The sequence below is a fragment of the Diospyros lotus genome, chromosome 9, assembly GCF_014633365.1.
Source record: "Diospyros lotus cultivar Yz01 chromosome 9, ASM1463336v1, whole genome shotgun sequence".
In the NCBI taxonomy this organism is placed as follows: domain Eukaryota; kingdom Viridiplantae; phylum Streptophyta; class Magnoliopsida; order Ericales; family Ebenaceae; genus Diospyros; species Diospyros lotus.
In genome coordinates, this window is record NC_068346.1 from 26,099,056 (window position 1) to 26,118,495 (window position 19,440).

Genomic DNA, 19,440 nt, shown 5'->3' on the forward strand with positions numbered 1-19,440 from the left:
TACCCAAATAAGCTCTCTTGTAAGAGCTACTTTTAGGACTAAATTATGTAATAATTTATATTGATGTCCCATTAACAAGCGTATATCATATTTGGTTTTTTGAAAATAGATTTTTTTTATTTTTAATAAAGAAAAACACTAATTTGCAAGTACGGTTATATGTGAAAAATAATTAATAATATAAAAACAAAAAATCTGAACTATACTTCTTTATAAGAAAGGTGTCGTTGTCTCCTTGGAACTTCATGAATCCATTTGAATTTAAAGTTTCCAACATAAAATTTGGGAAGCAGAGTAATAAATGAAAAGATCTGGGGCGTTTGAGGAATTACTCGAACTTCAGGGGCATCGCTCAGCCATCTACAGTTCAATTTGAAAACCGGCGGGCTTCATTCCAGTGGGGTATGCGACGACTGTGTTCTTCAGCTCTCTCGCTTTCTTTAGTTTGTAGATTCCTCAATTTCCCAAACAATCTCTTTTACGGCAAACGCTCCTTCATCATTGTTGCAATCATCGTCTCGTCCATTTGTTCCCAAACCCTAATTTCATCAAAAATCTCATTGATTCATCTCTTTAAATGATTTGAGTTTCTCCATTTCTGAGCTGCATCGACGACTTTCATCTTCTCCGGGTCATATAGCTAAGCAATGTCGAAAGATGGCTCCTCTGTTCGGTTCGTCTCCCGAAACGCTTCGAAGAGCGTAGCATCGGAAGGAAACGAGAACGAATTCGAGAACGAATCGAATGCAATTCTTGTTCCACCTCCGAGAACCCCTTTGAACACAATTCCAGATCCTGCTCAATTCCAGAAGGAAATTGAAGAGTTTGATTTTGAGTCCAGGGCCAAGTTCGAAGTTAGTAGATCGCGTCGTTTATCGGATAAGAAAATCGAAGTTTCTTGCAATGCGGGTGGTTTGAATTATGGAACTTCTAGGGTTTCTGGTCGAGGAAAAGCGCAGTCAGAGCCAAACTCTGCACAAAGTACCCCGGCTAGGACTGCTGCAAGGATTTCGATTATTGGAGCATCTTCAGGGGCTTGTACTGGGCCTCGGCCTCCTCAGCACTCTGGATCAAGAGGCGGTAGCTCTTCTAGGGTCTATAGAGGGATACAGCTTGTGAATATTGAGCAATCCACTGAAGTCCCACATTTTGAGCTGGTGGATGATCCTTTATTTTGGGAAGATCACAATGTTCAGGCACGTGTCCATATTACGTCTTAATTAGTGGTTGTTTCACTATCCTTAGTGTCTAAGGTAACATGCTGTGTGATGGAATACAGGTTTTGATAAGAATTAGACCGCTCAGTAATGCAGAGATGATGTCCCAAGGGTACGGCCGTTGCTTGAAGCAAGAGAGTGCACAGACCTTGGTTTGGCTTGGTCATCCTGAAACCAGATTTACCTTTGATCACATAGCTTGTGAAACCATATCACAGGTGATATTTCAATAATCCCCCATAAAGCGTCCATAATTCCTTTCACACAATGAAAGAGATGCACACAAAAACAAATGAACATGCACATACTGTGGTACATTAATTGAAGGCTTAGATGGATTCTCATCTGATTTGTTGAATGCATTGTCTGTAGGAAAAACTCTTTATGATTGCTGGATTACCTATGGTGGATAATTGCATGTCTGGATATAACAGTTGCATGTTTGCCTATGGTCAGGTAGGACCTTCTCAAAAATTCTGTTTGTGTGTTAGCCAATAGAGTTTGAGGTCTTATATGCTTTCTCACAGACTGGGAGTGGAAAAACATATACCATGATCGGTGACATATGTCACAGGGATGGCAACCTAAATGAAGATTGCGGGATAACTCCCCGTATATTTGAATACTTATTTACAAGGATCAGAGAGGTATTTGCATATCTTCGCATAGTTTCTGGAGTGGATTATTTTATGGCATTTAATATGCTTATTTCTTACTGCTAGCTATTTTTGTGTAAAATCACTAGGAAGAGGGGAACAGAAGGGATGAAAGATTGAAGTACAGCTGTAAATGTTCCTTTCTAGAGATATACAATGAGCAGATAACAGACCTCCTGGAGCCATCATCTACCAATCTGCAAGTAATCTTAGTTATTTGGGATTTATTTCTAGAAATTTCATTTTAATTTTTCTTATGACTTGTTACATGTCTTCTTCCATTATATAGCTTAGAGAAGACCTTAAAAAAGGGGTATATGTTGAAAACCTCACAGAACATGGTGTAACCACTGTTAATGATGTTCTAAAACTTCTACTACAGGTATGACTCTTGAGCTTTTGCATTCTATAGTTATATGTTAGGATATTAAGTTTGACTTCCAATTCTACTTTATTTTATTTTTTCATCCAAGACAGGGTGCTGCAAACAGGAAAATGGCAGCAACCAACATGAATAGCGAGAGCAGTAGGTCACACAGTGTCTTCACATGCACCATTGAAAGCCACTGGGAGAAAGATTCCATGACCCACCGTAGGTTTGGCAGATTAAATTTGGTAGATCTAGCTGGTTCAGAAAGGTAAGTATTGATTTTGAAATCTCTGTTATAAAGATGGCTTCTTTGCTGAATTCACGTTGTTGATTTGATTAGGCAGAAGAGCTCTGGCGCAGAAGGAGACCGTTTGAAAGAAGCAGTGAATATAAACAAATCTTTATCCACTCTTGGGTAATAAGAAACCTGTTTTTAAGTTAGGTTACCCTGAACATCTAAAGTAATTTCCAATAGTGGCTAATTATGCACATTCTTTTCTCTGCAATTTAGAGTCCCAATGCATTCAAACTTCCTTCTATTGAAACCCTATATAATACTGGAATGGATGCTAACTTACTTGTATTGAAACCCTATACCGTACCAAAATATGTCAATTCAACTTAACAGGCCTTATTCAAGATTTCTTGTAGCTACCTTGACACTATTGTTTCCTTAATTATTTTTAGTGGATGAAATGTCTTGTAGTTGACTATCTGACCATCAAATATTGATAGAGAACTGTATATAAAGAATCAGAAATGACAATCATTATACTAGGGGCTCTAGATTCAATTGCTTGTGGCTGCTATCAGGAAAGGATTGAAGTATGACCCAAGAACTCTAATATCCTAGAAACAAAAATCAGTTAATGCATAAACAAAATACTTTTACACTGAACAAGGGAGATAAGGTTCTGAAGAATTTCGGTAGAAACTTGAATGAAAACTACCGTAATTTTTCATTCAATGGTAATGGAACTTTTATACACAAAGAGTCCTAAAAATAGTTAACTTTATCTCCTAGATATCAGCCCATCTATCTCCTAAATATTAGCTAACTTATCTCCTCGTTATTCTCCTATAAAATAGGGAAAGATTACAACTCAATTTACAACTAACATGATAATCTACAACCTTTAAATTCTGGAAACCTTCTTCTTCCGTGAGATTATCTTCCAAGACTCCTAATGGATTACAACTTCTTCCAACACCCTCCCTCAAGCTGAGGAATAGATGCTCATCATTCCCAGCTTGCTTCTAAGGATTTCAAAACCCTGTTTTTGCATGGCTTTAGTTAAGATATCTGCCTCCTGATTTGCTGTAGGGATATACATTAGTTTTATGCCTCCTTCTTCTAACTCTTGCTTGACAAAGTGCCTGTCAATTCTGACATGCTTCATTCGGTCATGCTGAACCGGGTTGTTCACAATGTTATGGCTGATTGGCTATCACTATATAGCACCTTAGATGATGACATAGGCATAGATAGGTCACTCATTAATTTTTCTAACCAAATTACCTCACAAATTCCTTGAGAAATGGCCCGGTATTCCGTTTCCGCACTGCTCCTAGCTACAATTGGCTATTTTTTGCTCCTCCAGGTTACTAAATTGCCCCAAACTTTAGTGCAATACTCGGATACTGATTTGCTATCTTCAATTGAACTGGCCTAATCCAAATCAGCAAAGCCAACAATCCTCTTGTCTTGATTTTTCTTGAATAACAACCCTATCCCAGGTGTCCCTTTGAGGTATCTAAGAATATGATAGACTGCCTCAAGATGTCTCTTGCTTGGTTGGTGCATATACTGACTGATAATGCTCACAGCATAGGCTATATCTGGCCTAGTGTGAGATAGATAAATCAGCTTTCCTACCAACTTTTGATATCTCTATTTATCTACCAAATAGTCTCCATTCTCTTCCTTATTTTTCCAGTTTGGCTCTAGGGGAGTATTTGTTGGTTTGCAACCGATTTTTCCTATTTCTTGTAACAAGTCTAGAGTGTATTTTCTCTGAGATATAAATATGCCTTCACTGCTCCTAGCTACTTCCAATCCAAGGAAATATCTTAATTCCCCTAAGTTCTTCACTTCAAACACTTGCCTCAGCTGTTGCTTCAACCTCTCAATCTCCTGCAAATTGCCCCCTGTGATGATAATATCATCCACATACACTATCAAGATAGTTCTTTTTTCGTTTTCTTCGACTTTAGTAAAGAGAGTGTGGTTAGCTTGGCCTTGCTTGTACCCTAGTGTGTATAGAGTATCACTAAACCTTTTAAACCAAGCTCTAGGAGATTGTTTAAGCCCATAGAGTGATTTCTTCAATTTACATTCCTTCCCTTTAGTGCTGCCTTCTTCAAAACCTAGTGGAAGTCTCATGTAGATCTCTTCTTCCAGCTCTCCATTTAAAAACGCATTTTTTACATCTAGCTGGTGTAATCTCTAGTCTAGATTTATAGCCAAGGACAATAACACCCGGATGGAGTTCAATTTTGCCACTGGTGCGAAGGTTTCATCATAATCTAGGCCATGGGTTTGGGTAAACCCTTATGCAACAAGCCTTGCCTTGTATCGGTCAATTTTTCCGTCAGATCTATACTTTATGGTGAAGACCCACTTGCTTCCCACTGCTTTCTTTCCCTCTGGTAGCTCAGTCACTTCTCAGGTATTATTTTTCTCCAAAACTGTCATTTCTTCCATAACAGCTCCCTTCCAGTTCTTATCTTGTAGAGCCTGATTAATATTTGTAGGAATAGTGTCCTGATATAGACTTGTAGTAAATGCTCGGTATAAAGGAGACAATTTTGAGTATCCCAAGTGATTTGAGATGGGATATTTTGTACAGGCTCTTACCCCTTTTCTTAGGGCAATTGGAATTCCAAGGTCATCTTCACCTCTGCTCTCAGTTGCCACCCTGCCTTCTTCAACATTTTCTAGACTTATCCCCAAGTCAAATGAATGTGTAGGCTGAGGATTCTGAGGTCTTCTTGAGTAAACCTGGAGAGGAGGTTTATTTTTAGCTTGATCTTCCCTACAGGTCTCAGTATTTTCTCCTTCCCTCCTTGGATGATCTGAGAGCGGATTGATAGAGTCAGTCTTTAGATAGGATCATCCTGAGAATTCTTAGGCTTTTGGAATGGCTCACAAAGAGAATTGGGATAAGGATGACCAGATATAGGCAATAGAGTACTCCATATAACTTCTGGGTTGTTGGTACTTTCTTGAGACTGATGGTGTTTGAAGAAAGGCTGAGATTGTAAGAAGGAGACATCACAGGAAATAGTGAACTTTCTGTTAGTAGGATCATAACATTTATATCCTTGTTGAGTGGGAGAATACCCAACAAACACACATCTTGAAGCTTTAGGGTCTAGCTTAGATTGGTTTGGTTGTTTTTTGTGTACAAAGGTTGTACATCCAAACACTTTTAGAGGTAGAGAATTGAGGACTCTAGAATGGTAAGGAAAGAAATCAATAAGGACACTCAAGGGGGTTTGGAGCTTCAGAATTTTTGAGGGTAGCCTACTGATGAGATAGGCGGATGTCAGGACAACTTCCCCCCAATAGTTGTTAGGAACTGATCTAACAAACATCAAGGCCCTGACTGTTTCAAGAAGATGTCGGTTTTTTCTTTCTGCAATCCCATTTTGCTGAGGGTTGTAAGGACATGAGCTTTGGTGAACAATACCATGCTCATCTAGGTATTGATTGAATTCGTTTGAAAAATATTCTCGGCCATTGTCCGTTCTTAGAACATGAACGGAGGTTTGGAAAACATTTAAGACCATTTGATGAAACCTTTTGAATACAAGATAGGTTTCAAATTTGTCTTTCATAAGGAAAGCCCAACACATTCTTGTATGATCATCAATAAAAGTGATGAACCACCGGGTATTTGTTATGTTGGATATCCTAGTTGGTCCCCAAATGTCACTATGAATCAAGTGAAATGGTTTTGATCGTTTGTAAGCATGTTTAGGATGAGAGCTCTTAGTTTGCTTTGCAAGGATACAATCCTCACAATTGAAATTCTGAAGTTTATTTTTGGGAAGATTTGGATACAAAAACTTGAGATGTTCTAAGCTAGGATGCCCTAATCTTTGATGCAATAACATCAATTCTGACTCTGAAACTGAAGCTAACATGTTTTGAAAAAATAACCAAGACTCTATAGGAGATTCAAGCTGATTTATTTGATATAATCCTCTTCTTTCCTCAGCCTCGCCAATCATCATCCCTGAGGATATGTCCTGAAAAACACAATAAGAGGAGAAAAATGTTACTGAGTAATTCCTTTTTGAAATTAATTTTCTTATTGATATCAGATTGCATCTCAGATTTGGTACATAGGGTACCGTATCTAAGCTTAGGCCTGATATGTAAGCCTTTCCCTTTCCTTGGGCTAAGGATTTCGAACCATCAGCTAGCAGTACTGTTATTTCTTGATCCACAGGTTCAAAATTAGATAAGGTTTCCAGGGATCCTATCATATGGTCAATAGCTCCCATATCTACAATCCAACAATTAGTATACGATCTTTTAGATAGGAGAGAGTAGCATATATTACCTTGCCTTGCCAAAGGCATCTCAAGATTATTTGTTACTTCCGAACTCCCTTTTCCTTTAGAATGATTTAGTAATTGCCGAAGAGTGTCTAACTGTTCGTCCGTAAAAGTAGGCATATTTGAGTTACTTTTCTCCGTTTCTGCAACATATGCGGATTGACCACCTTTCTGTTGATTCCTTGGATTCCACGAAGCTGGCTTTCCATGTATCTTCCAACAAGTTTCCCTAGTATGATAGGGTTTATTGTAGTGGTCACACCATTGTTTTTCTCTCTGTATTTCACCTTTTGTGGAGGCAGAGGCCTTTCCTTGTGACATACTCAATGCTGAGTATCCTTCGTTTCTTGCATGTCCAGCATAAGGCAATATCACTCGTTTCCTACTTTCTTCTCTTCTTACTTCAGCAAACACTTCTTTTAGAGATGGGAATGGTTTGGTACCAAGCAACCTGCCCCTTACTTCATCTAGATCCGAATTTAGGCCATGTAGAAAATCAAATACTCTCTCTTTTTCCATCATTTTATCATACTTCATTCCATCCGCTGGACACTCCCAAGTGATCTCATAAAAGAGATCCATCTCTTGCCACAATTCAACTAAGGTATTATAATACTCAGTGATCGAGTTATTACCTTGCTTTGTGGTTCGGATAGTGGATCGGACTTGAAAATTTTGTGTTGTGTTCTCAAGATTCGAATATATCTCCTTGACAGCCTTCCAAATCTCGCTCGCCGTCTTGTAGAACAAGTATGTCCTACCAATCTTTGGCTCCATGGAGTTTATTAGCCATGCGATGACTGTGGCATTTTCTGCTTCCCAAACTCCATAAGTTGCTGCTTTTGTACTCGGTTTTTCTATCTCTCCTGTCAGATAGCCCATCTTGCCTTTCCCTTTAACCACAAGCATAACTGATTGTACAGACTGGAATCTGATGATTCCTAACCTGGGAAGGAGGATCAGAGGCTGAACTCTCACTTGGTGTAGAGTTCTCGGCCATCGTGATGATAGATGAGTTCTAGTTGAAGTAGAACTTCCGATATACTGCCACAAATTGTGGCTCTAATACCATGAAGAATTTCGGTAGAAACTTGAATGAAAACTACCGTAATTTTTCATTCAATGGTAATGGAACTTTTATTCACAAAGAGTCCTAAAAATAGTTAACTTTATCTCCTGGATATCAGCCCATCTATCTCCTAAATATTAGCTAACTTATCTCCTAGATATTCTCCTGTAAAATAGGGAAAGATTACAACTCAATTTACAGCTAACATGATAATCTACAACCTTTAAATTCTGGAAACCTTCTTCTTCCATGAGATTATCTTCCAAGACTCCTAATGGATTACACTTCTTCCAACAGGTTCCAATAGTAGAAGATCTATATGACAAATCATTATATCATATTATTTTCAGTTGATCTCTCAAAATTTTCAAATGCAAGTTAAAAAGTAGACTATTTGTTTTGAATTAAAAAGTAGACTCTTTGTTTTCAAGTAGAGATCTTGATGTCTGGACTTGTGGGCATACACATCTGGGTTTGTATTATCTCCATTTATCAAACTTGTGAGTTGTGACTTAAGGCAAGGTCAATTTGATATGTCCGCAGTTCCAAGTATCTGCTTCAAGATTTATGAACTAAGTCCTTGTGCTAATGTCCGGATCTAATGATTCTTTTATATGCATAGTCAACACAATTCAATAATTTCTGTGTCTGGCGTGTCTAGGCAGTTTGGGGACTGATTCATTTTCAAGGAGATATACTTAAGAAAATGTAAATTTGAAATAGTTTACACATGAATGTTTTTCCTAAAGAAGCTATAGAAAGAATTGTTGAAGAGTTTGTTTAGTCCTTGGTTAATCTTTGGATACTCAGCTTTATCTGAAACATCTGAGCCACAATCATACAGGATAGCTTGATTGGAACATGATTTTAGGTTTATAACTTCACACGGCTGAATCACAACTCTAGAGTTGCAGGCCTTTGATACTGCACACAAGGTTTTTATATCTTTTTATTCATTTCCTGTATCACTTCACTTTTCTGTACTTGTAGGCTGGTCATAATGTCACTGGTGGATTTAACACATGGGAAACATAGACATGTACCATACAGGGACTCAAGGCTTACATTTCTCCTTCAGGTTAGAGAAAAGCTCTTGGCACTAGTTGAGATCAAAATAAGATTCTTACATGCATTTTCAGTCAGATATATTGCAAACTGTAGATGCTGTTCCTCATTGGATGCAGGATTCTCTAGGCGGGAACTCAAAGACAACAATTATTGCAAACGTTAGCCCATCTATTTGGTCTGTCTTAAGGATTGCTTTCTTTGTGTGAATATTTTTATCGTTTCTTTTTTTTTTTTTTGGGGTTGATCTCTTACTGGACCTGCAGTTCTGCCAACGAGACATTGAGCACTTTGAAGTTTGCTCAGCGAGCCAAACTTATTCAGAACAATGTACTGATCCTTTGCTCATGTTTATGACCGTATCTAAATATATTAACAGCCATTCTTTCCTGTTTTTCTTATCCTGCTTTCTAAATTTCCTTTTTCCTTTTAGGCTAATGTAAATGAAGATGCTTCAGGTAATATAACAGCACTGCAGCGGCAAATAAAACATTTACAGGTATTGTCTAGTAACAATTATTTTTTATAACATTTTTCTGTTAATGAAACTGAGGCAGTTATCAATTTCAACCAGGGCCAATTATCCTTTTTGGTGAAGCACTATGACATTTCAAAATCTGTTTCAAGTTTCATGTCAGCTGATCAATGGTCTGGCATGAGTGATACAGCTGATAGAAATGACTTATTAGGGGAAAGAAATATGTCCGATGATCATAGAACACAAAGTGTCCAAGAATGGAAGGTAATCTTTATGCCTAAGTTGATAAGTTGCTTCTTCCTGTCAAAGAGTTGCATACATGTAGTCATTTGTATTTGACAGACAAAATATTCAGACACAACCTTAGTTGGTGCCCTCAGGAGAGAGAAATTGGATGAAACTGAAGTGAGGAGATTAATGGCTCAAATTGAACAAATGAACTGCTTAGTATGTCTAACAAAAGTGATGATCTCAAATTTCTTTAACATACTCTAGGAACTCAGCTTGCATTTCTAGATTAAAATTAGAGCCAGCAGTGGCATCTTGAAGGATTTTAACTTGCTGTTGTGGATTCTATTGCAGGTTCAGCAAAGGGAAGAAGACATTCAGCATGCTAAAATGATGCTTAGGTTCCGTGAAGAAAAAATTAAAAGATTAGAGCTGTTTGCAGATGGTTTAATCTGTACCGACAAGTATCTCATTGAGGAAAATAATAGTCTGAAGGAAGAGATACAATTTCTTCAAGAGAGGATAGATAGAAAACCAGAAGTGACACGGTTTGCATTAGAATGCATTAGGATCCTTGACCAGCTGAAAGCGTAATTCTCACAACTATACTATCCAATGGTTTAAAGGTGCTATTATATCATTTCTAAGCGCCTCTTATTGCTGCTACTGCCAGGTTGGAAGCATTTCATGAACAAGGAGAGCGAGAAACATTGCTTGCTGAAATTTCAGAATTGCGTGACCAGGTTTCAAGAGACTTTCTTCTTATTTGTGATTTTTTAACACTGAACAATATCATCTGGCTTTTTAAAATTTTCTATTTTATGCAGCTTTTGGAAAGTCTTGAAGGAGACTATTGCAAGAATAAAATTCCTCCAAATACACAAAAGCAGGTTTGCAATGCCATGCTTTGTTAATACTAAATGTTTGGTTTGGTGATATCACCACCTTTGATATCTATATCTCCAAAAACTGCAGGATATTGATGAAGTGAATGAGCTGAAAGACTGCAAGAACATGAACTGCAATTTAATTAGGTATATTTGTTCAATTGAATTTTATTTTCACAAAAGAGACCAGTTTTAATATGCATGTCTATAATTGGTGCTTGTGGGCAGCTTCCTATTTGACGTATACCTAATTAGGTATACGAGCTGTCCTGCACAGTTCATAAATCTATTGCATGCCCATTTGCTTCCTCAATTTTTTTCTTGACTTAACATTTGCTTCCTCAATTTTAGTTTAGAAGTTAATTAGGTAGTTGAACACACTGTATGGTTCCCTTTGCTATCTGAATTTTCATATTTTAGGAGTATGCATTCAACTGAAAGAATTGAACTGCAGCACAGTTATTGTTGGAATATCGAGAATAAAGAACAAATTGATAGTGTTGGAAAAATTAAAATCAAATCTTGATTATTTCTCTCATGGCTGAGAACTAAGTGATAAGGTTTTTTGGAGATAAGAGAGAATTACAAAGATTAAAGTGATAAGGAGATAAGGTTCTGAGATTAAAGGATGAGGCAGTTTACAAGAGATAATTCCAGCAAATTTAACATTTAGTTGATAAACTTTATCTTCTAAGCCTAATTCAAATTTTTTTTCCTGTTTTTTAGGAGATGTAGAAGATTTATTACATATATATTCCATACGTGAATCTAATAGAGATCAAATAAGCTTTCCATTTAATTGAGTAAGCTTTCCCTTAACCGAGTAATCTTTCTTAGTTACTCGAGTAAGCTTTCAAATTAGTCGAGTAAGGTTTCCTAGTTACTCGAGTAAGTTGGTTCAATTTTTTAGCTTATTTCATTCTTGTTTGTGGTATTAGAGCAGTAGACTCTATTGGCTGATTCCTTCTCGTTCGGTTGAGTCATCTATACTTACCGGTTCCTGTTCTTATGGCAGACAACACCTTCTCTTCCAGCAACCCTTCTGCCACGTCTTTGATCTCTGATATTCCATCTCAACCTATGCTTTCCATCCCCTCAAACCTTGATTTCCATTCCCTTCAAATCATCCAACACAAATTGAGTGACTAATTTTCGAGAATGGTTTCAATCAGTATTGCTGGTTATGAAGGGTAAAGGAAAGGTAGGCTATCTTGATGGTTCACTTCCCATGCCTCCAGCAACAACACCTCACTACTCAACCTAGGATGCCAAGAATGGCTTGGCTCATTAATTCCATGGAGCCAAAGATAGGAAGGACATAGATGTTCTACAAAATTGCTAAGGATATTTGGACAACTGTGTAAGAAATTTATTCAGACCTAGAAAACACCTCATAGTGCTTTGAGATTCGATTTTCCATCAGGAGTACTCGACAAGTTACTATGCCAGTTACTGAATACTACAATGTCTTAATAGAATTGTGGTGGGAAATTGATCTATTCTATGACATAAACTGGCATTGTTTTGAAGATAGTGCCAAATATGCCAAGATGCTTGAGAAGGAGCAAGTGTTTGATTTCTTGCATGGACTCAACAAGACTTGGATAAAGTACGTGGCCGACTCCTAGGTTCTAAACCTTTCCCCTCTATTCATGAGGCCTTTGCTGAAATTAGAAGAGACGAAGACCGCAAGAAAGTGATGCTTAACAACTCATCTCCTTAGATTCCAGGCATGGGTATTCAAAATTCTGCCTTGGTAGCACATCAAAATGGTCCACTTCACCAGAAAACTCAAAAGAGTAAAGACAAACACCTCTAGTGTGATTACTGCAATAAACCTAATCACACTAGGGAAACTTGTTGGAAACTTCATGGTAAACCTACAAATTGGAAGTCAAAAAATTAGAGGGACCAACCTAAATTGGCCTATGCAATTGAATCATTATGTTCAAATGCGAAGCCTGGCAATTCTCTTCCATTTACTGCATAACAGATGGAGATTTTGAAAACTCTATTTTCCCAAACCAAGGTCTCTAAGGAACCTGAGCCTACAATCTCTAATGTTATCTCGCCAAAATTTTGAAAATGTGTGGATTATGGATTTAGGAGAATTAGATCATATGATCAGCTGTTCCTCCCTATTTTCTACCTGTGAGAAATGTATTGATAATGCCAAAGTTGCAGTGGTAGATGGCAGTTTGACTAGTATAGTTGGCAGAGGAGATATTAAATTGTCGGGATTAACACTTTTGTCAGTTCTACATGTTCCTAACATTAACTGCAACCTAATATCAGTTAGTAAGTTGACTAGAGATATACACTGTGCAGTTAAGGTCTCCTCTTTTTCCTGTGTTTTTCAGGACTTGTTTTTGGGGAAGATGATTGGCAATGTTGAAGAAAAAAAGGGTCTCTACTTTCTATCCAGTCCCACTCTTGGCAGATCCCTTAATTCAGTTTCTATATCCTATTATGATGTTATGTTATGGAACAAGTGATTAGGTCATCCTAACTTTGTTTACTTGAAATGCTTGTACCCTAAATTATTTGGAAATAAAGACATTGGCTTTTTTAAATGTGAACAATGTGTTCTTGCCAAACAATCTCGTATTTCTCATCCTTCTCACTCATATACACGTTCCAAACCATTTCATCTTGTTCACAGTGATATTTGGGGACTAACTCGAGTTCCAACCTTAATTAGTCCTCGCTAGTTTATTTCCTTTATTGATGATTACTCAAGGATGTGCTAATGAAAGACAAGTCTGAAGCCAATTTAGTTTTCATTCGGTTTCACAAACTTGTATAAAATCTGTTCCAATCCTCGGTTCATATTCCCAGATTTGATAATAGGAGGGAATACTTTGGCCCATAATTGAGTAAGCTTTCCCTTAATCAAGTAATCTTTCTTAGTTACTCGAGTAAGTTTGTTCAATTATTCAGCTTATTTCATTGTTGTTCAGTTATAAAGCTTGATTTTTGGTGTTTGCATGTGATATCTTACTTTGTCAGTTTGTCTTGTGAATTAAGTAGGAATAAAGAATATCAATATATAAATCTACATAGCCAGTACCTGTTCCGCTGACTACTGAACTGTCTAACAAATACTTCATTCTTTGCCTGTTCTCCTGTTAAATAATTAGCTGGAACATGTTCTCTCTGTTTCCACCATGATCATATCAAAGTTGAATTTTAAGAAGCAACAATTATGATATTGACTAGTGGCATTGGCAAATTCTTTTGAGTAGCTCTCTTTATCTATAATTCTTTTTCCCTTTCATTTCTGCAGGGAAGTTGATGCATTAAGAGCAGAACTGACAAAATACTATGACCAAGCTGTATGTAATTCTCTAACAATAGCTGAAAAGATACTACTGAAAGTAGATTACAAAAATGGGCTAAATTTTCTGCTGGAGGTTTACATGTTTCATTCCCTTTGCAGTTTGCAGATCCCAGATTCAATTATCCATTGGAATTTAAAACAGATAAGCATTTGTTGGTAAGAAGATAGGACTTGGCATTATGCATTATTAATATTTTGTTGTTCTTTGTTGCACTAGCCATGCAAAAAACTAAAGGGATAGGCATGCACAAAAACGACCCTCTTGATTCTTGCAAAGTGGGAACCTCTTGTTTTGGAGTTACCTCTTGTCAGTTGCACTAGCAGTTTTGATCCGGAACAAGGGTAGTAGGATGTATAGAGTGAGGCTAAGCCTGTTATGTGTGTAGATGCACCTGAATCTATGATCCAGGTGCATTGTCCACATTCAACAACATCGAGGGTAGATGAGAGAGCCTTACCAGGTTGGGCAAAATGAGAGGAGTGCATAGTAGGGGACGATGAGGCGGCAGATGGTTCCACCTTAACCTTAGACATAAGCCACTTCTTCATGAGTCCTCTGCAGGAACAATGGAAACAGCTTTTGATATGTGAGCTTGAGCACGAGTATGACCATCATTCCTTTTACCCTTTCCTTTGGTTGGTTTTCCATGTAGAAACCAACAGATCTCCTTGGTATGCCTGGGTTTACCGCAATACTCACACCTCAGTTGTTCCTTAGTAGAACCAGGAAATCTTTCACTAGATGGTTTTACAGTCATGGCTGATCTACTGTTTGTAGCAGTAGGTGCAAGCATGACATGTATGCGGCTTTCTTTCTGCTGAATGTAGGAGTAAGACTGCTTCAGGGAGGGGAATGGATCTTTACCGAGGATTTGAACCCTTACTTGATCATATTCCACATTTAAGTCTGGCCAAGAAATCAAAGACTCTCCTTCTCCATCAACTTCTGGATCTTTGCAGCATCACTGGGGCACTCAGCCTGGAAATCTTGGTAGTAATCAAGCTCTGGCCACAGGCTGCTCAACTCAACATAGTATTGAGCAACAGTTAATTCTCCTCGTTTGATCTCGTGAATTTTCTTCTGAATTTCATAGATCTGGGCATTATTTCCGACTTGTGAGTATGTTTGGGCTACTGAACTCCATATTTTCCAGGCTGTGTCAAGTAGTAAATACCCTTTTGCTATGCTTGGCTGCATAGAATTTAGCAGCCAAGACATAACCAGGGAATTCTCCAGTTCCAATTGTCCAAATTCAAATGAACTGAGTTTTGGTTTTGTACCTTTGACTCCGATGATACATTCCTCCGGCCCTCTGGCTTTAATGAACAACTTGCAAGACCAGGACCAAGCAAGATATTTGCTTCCATCAAGCCTAACGGGACTAATTAATAGGGAAGGATTATCAGCAGGAGTGGCAGTTCGGGTTTCGGCTCTGGTTGAGCTTCTGTCACTTCGGATGACCTGGTTTCCTCTGGTTGCGACATCTTGCTGCTGTTTGTCTGTCTGTTTCAACCTTGCTCTGATACCATGTAGGATTTGATACAAACAATGTAAATGGAAGGTGAAAAATAATATTGCTACACTGATTACATGACCAGACCCTTATCTTATAGGGATGGGAAATCGGTACATTTAGGAATATGCCAAAGATAAACAGATTATACAATCAAAAATATTTACAAGATACAATAGGATCCTTCCAAAAATAAGGATATGATTGGGGATTGAGGATATTATCAGATCCTGCAAGATATGGAGGCTTTCTAAATTTAGGAAGATCTTGTAGGATAGTACTTGACTACTCTAAGAAGATAGTCGAGCGTCCCATGATAGTCGAGTCTTGTACTCGAGTATCTATCTTACTCGAGTACTGTCTTGTAAATACTCGAGTATATACTCGATTATCAAACACATCGAAATAAACAACAACAAATGAATTAAGAAAAGGTCTTAATACCTCTGTCATCACTCTCATGAATGTACTGTATGCATTGGAAAGAACCAAAGGCATGACCAACCATTCAAATAATCCATCTGGTGTCTTAAATGCTGCCTTCCACTCATCCCCACTATGAATCCGGACTTGATGGTACCCACTCCTCAGATCCAGCTTTGACAAAACAGTTGATCCCACTAGAACATCCAACATCTCTTCAAACTTTGGAATGGGGAACCTATAGTTCACAGTAATTTTGTTAATTGCATGGCTGTCTATGCACATCCTCCATGAACCATCTTTCTTTGGTGTTGTTAGCAGTGTCAGGACAGCATAAGGACTTGTACTTTCTCTCATTAGTCCCTTTGCAGTCAAGTCTTCTACTTGGCGCTGCATCTCAACCCTTTGTTGTGGTAGCATACAATAGGCTATCTGATTTGGTAATGATGCTCCTGGAATCAGGTCAATAGCATGTTGTACATCTCACATTGGGGGTAACCCTTTAGGCAACTCTTCACTCACAAGCTCTTTAAAACCACCCGAAAGCTTCTTGATTTCAGGTGGTAGTGAAGATTCTTCTTCTCTTTTGCTCTCAACAATTTTATCAACCAATACAAGAACCACTCCACACCCTTTGCTCTCCGTTACAAATCTTCTAGCCTTGAGAAAACAATTAACCCTGCTGTCTATAGGTTTTTGACTAGCTGGTTCCTCCTTTAAAGTATGTAGTGTGAATGTCCTTCCATCCTTTTGGAAAGTGTATGTATTAGGCTTGGTAAGATGCTTCATATTCTGATCATATAGCCACTGCTTTCCTAATAGAATCTGACTGCCATCCATAAGAACTGTCACACTGAACTTCATCTTTGTAGTCATTTCTAATTCTGAACTGCACCAAGCACGTTGAAGTAATAGGTACTTCGCTCCCTTTTCGAACTCAAGCAACCTTGTAAGGATGGGGGTGCTTCCCTATTGGCAATTTCAGTTTTTCCACTACTTTGGCAATTATGTTCTCACTGCTGCTATTATCAACAATAACATTACACACCTTTCCCCCACAAGTAACTCTAGTGTGGAATAAACTATGCCTCCTCCAATCTTCAACCTCCTCAACCTTATGCGTTGTCATCACACGCCTAGCGACCAAGCTCTCACCTCCCACAGGAAGCAAGTCAATTCCTTCATCTATCTCATCATAATACTCATCATAAATAGGGACTCCTTCCTCTGCTCCTTCATCGTCAATCTCTACCAAGTTAATTCAACGGCGGGGGCAAGAATAAGATGTGTGGCCTTGTTCACCACATGAGAAACTACGAATGGAAGAGCTACTGCCACAGCCTCCAAAATTGCTAATTCTTGTTGAATCCTTCCCGTTATCATTCCTTTTCAATTCTCCAATGGTCTTGGAGGCAGCTTATTATTAAAAGAAGCTTGATGGCTACTTTGTGGTGCTGACTGAGCAACTTTTCCACCCCTAGCAGCAGCAGGATATCTGGAATTAACTCCAATATTCATGTGCCTTTGTATTGGATGCCTTAGTCCAAATCGAGCCACCCCCTCTTCTGCCTTAGGAGCAAATTGGTATGCCTTCTCAAGGTTTGTCACATGCACATTAGCACCAATTCCATCTTGAATAGAAGAATTCAATCAAGATAAATATCGGGCAGATTGTTTCTGATCAGTCTCACTCAGCCCAACCCCGTATTAACAAGTTGTAGAACTCTGTTGTGTACTCCTCCACACTAAGATCTTGCTGCTTTGTATAGGTTTATCATATAATCAGCTGGAATTGTTTCCTGAGTTTTGCTTTCATCATCTTCCAAGGTCAAATTTTGGCCTTCCCTTGCCTTACACGATGTTCCTCCAACCTCTTCCCCCAATGAGGGCCAATTCCCTTCAGTTTCAGATTCACATATAGAACCTTCTTCTCATCATCCATAGGCTTCCATTCAAAATAATTCTCCAAAGTGGATTCCCAATCAAAGAAATCTTCAATGTGCATCTTACCAGAATTTAGATCTAGTGCTCTTGCTAACTGTTCCTCTAATCCACTACGTCCAGGCTGATCACGAATCACGAGATCATGGAAATGTGCTCATCATCATTCCCAATATCTTTGCCTAGGGATTCACAATCACCTTTTGGTGCCTCTCCTTGAGTTTCTACCTATTCTCTATGCAGGTCACACACCTCTTGCGTGAATTGGTCCATCATGCTTCCCATCTCGGCCATTTCTTGGGCTTGGGTAAGTGTATGAACTCTTGCTCTACGTGTTGCCATGAGTGGGATAGATCAAGGTTAGGCTCTGATGCCAACTAATGTAGAACAAGGAGTCTAGAATAAAATTTACCAAGTTGTAGAGAGAGAGAATCCTGAGAGAAGAAAGGTAAAATAGATCTGAAACAAACCTAAAGTGACTAGTTCTTTAGCCAAATAGGGGTTGACATCTGGTTAAGCATCCATGAATGAGGAAGACAACTCTTTTGATAATAAAACTATTGAAAATTAACCCTAGGGAAAATGTTACAACTATTTAAATAGTCCTCCTAACTAAACTTGCAAGGATTAGGGTTTAGTTCCCTACTTCTGTTAGGCTAGACACCTAGCCTCGTAAGGAGAACATGGGCTTTAAGATAAGACTCTAAAACCATAACAACATAGTCTGGAGCCAAATAAAAATGACATGACCAAAAGCTGCAAAAATAATAAAATATGCAAAATTAAAAGACAATAACCCGGTTAATAATTTTTTTTATTATTTCCCCTGCATCACTTAGGCTTGTTAATGGATAGGATCTAAACCCAAATCCAATTTGTAAATAAACTAGGGTTGGTATTAGGGGTGTACTGTGGTTAATTTGGGCTGTTTGGAATGTGTTTTTCAAACCAAACCACCACTAGTGATTTGTCAATTTTTCGAACCCTAACCAAATTGCCATATACTTGAAACTACCCAAACCATAGTGGTTTGAGTGGTTTCATCTATAACAATTAAAAAGAATTAATAAGAAAAAGAGGAATCATACCAACAACGATGACTTTTTTTTTTTGTTTTAAAATAAAAAAAAAATTGAGAGTTGTTGATTAAACCAACCCACTCAAGTTACTAATTAGCATGGTTGAGAGTGAGGTAAAAAAGTTGATGGTATTTTGATTGTTTTGAAGGCTTTACTTCAAATTATTAAACCAAAAATTGTGAATTTGTTATTTATACGAGAATCAATTAAAATTCATAGTTCTATGACTAAGCTAAAAACTCAAACCAGAAAAAACATAGTTTTATTTGGGATTTGGGTCAACAGTTAGTTTAGTAGTTTATCAAAACTCAAAATCCAAACCAAACCACTTTAGGCTGTTTTTAAAATTACCAAACCATAACAGACCATTTCTTTTGTGGTTTGATGATTTGGCGATTTGGGTTTGGTTTGGTTTGAGAAATTTAGGTGGTGTTCTATTTGTGTTTCAGTTTTTAGTTTTGAGTTTTGAATTCATTTTCAATTTTGTGTTTTGAGTGTCTATTTTGAGATTGTTGAAAATGCGTTCTTTTTATTATTTTGAAAAATTGTTTCTCAAAATAGAAAACTGGAAAACGTGTTTACTTTGGAATTTTGAAAAAAAATATTT

The 19,440-nt window shown here is 37.8% G+C and overlaps 1 protein-coding gene across 1 annotated transcript in view; it reads left to right on the forward strand.

Moving 5' to 3' along the window:
- The first annotated feature begins 413 nt into the window (after positions 1-413).
- The window catches only part of LOC127810474 (kinesin-like protein KIN-12C), a 48,822-nt gene continuing 29,795 nt past the window's right edge, over positions 414-19,440 (forward strand). Inside the window, exons 1-19 of the mRNA XM_052349986.1 lie at positions 414-1,196; positions 1,280-1,435; positions 1,590-1,673; positions 1,745-1,864; positions 1,963-2,076; positions 2,163-2,255; positions 2,351-2,511; positions 2,584-2,658; positions 8,869-8,956; positions 9,063-9,121; positions 9,210-9,273; positions 9,377-9,442; positions 9,518-9,685; positions 10,004-10,239; positions 10,323-10,392; positions 10,477-10,539; positions 10,625-10,683; positions 13,823-13,871; positions 13,976-14,032. Coding sequence (XP_052205946.1) covers positions 648-1,196; positions 1,280-1,435; positions 1,590-1,673; positions 1,745-1,864; positions 1,963-2,076; positions 2,163-2,255; positions 2,351-2,511; positions 2,584-2,658; positions 8,869-8,956; positions 9,063-9,121; positions 9,210-9,273; positions 9,377-9,442; positions 9,518-9,685; positions 10,004-10,239; positions 10,323-10,392; positions 10,477-10,539; positions 10,625-10,683; positions 13,823-13,871; positions 13,976-14,032 — 2,331 coding nt within the window. The 5' untranslated portion in view covers positions 414-647. The remainder of the gene's footprint in view (positions 1,197-1,279; positions 1,436-1,589; positions 1,674-1,744; positions 1,865-1,962; positions 2,077-2,162; positions 2,256-2,350; positions 2,512-2,583; positions 2,659-8,868; positions 8,957-9,062; positions 9,122-9,209; positions 9,274-9,376; positions 9,443-9,517; positions 9,686-10,003; positions 10,240-10,322; positions 10,393-10,476; positions 10,540-10,624; positions 10,684-13,822; positions 13,872-13,975; positions 14,033-19,440) is intronic.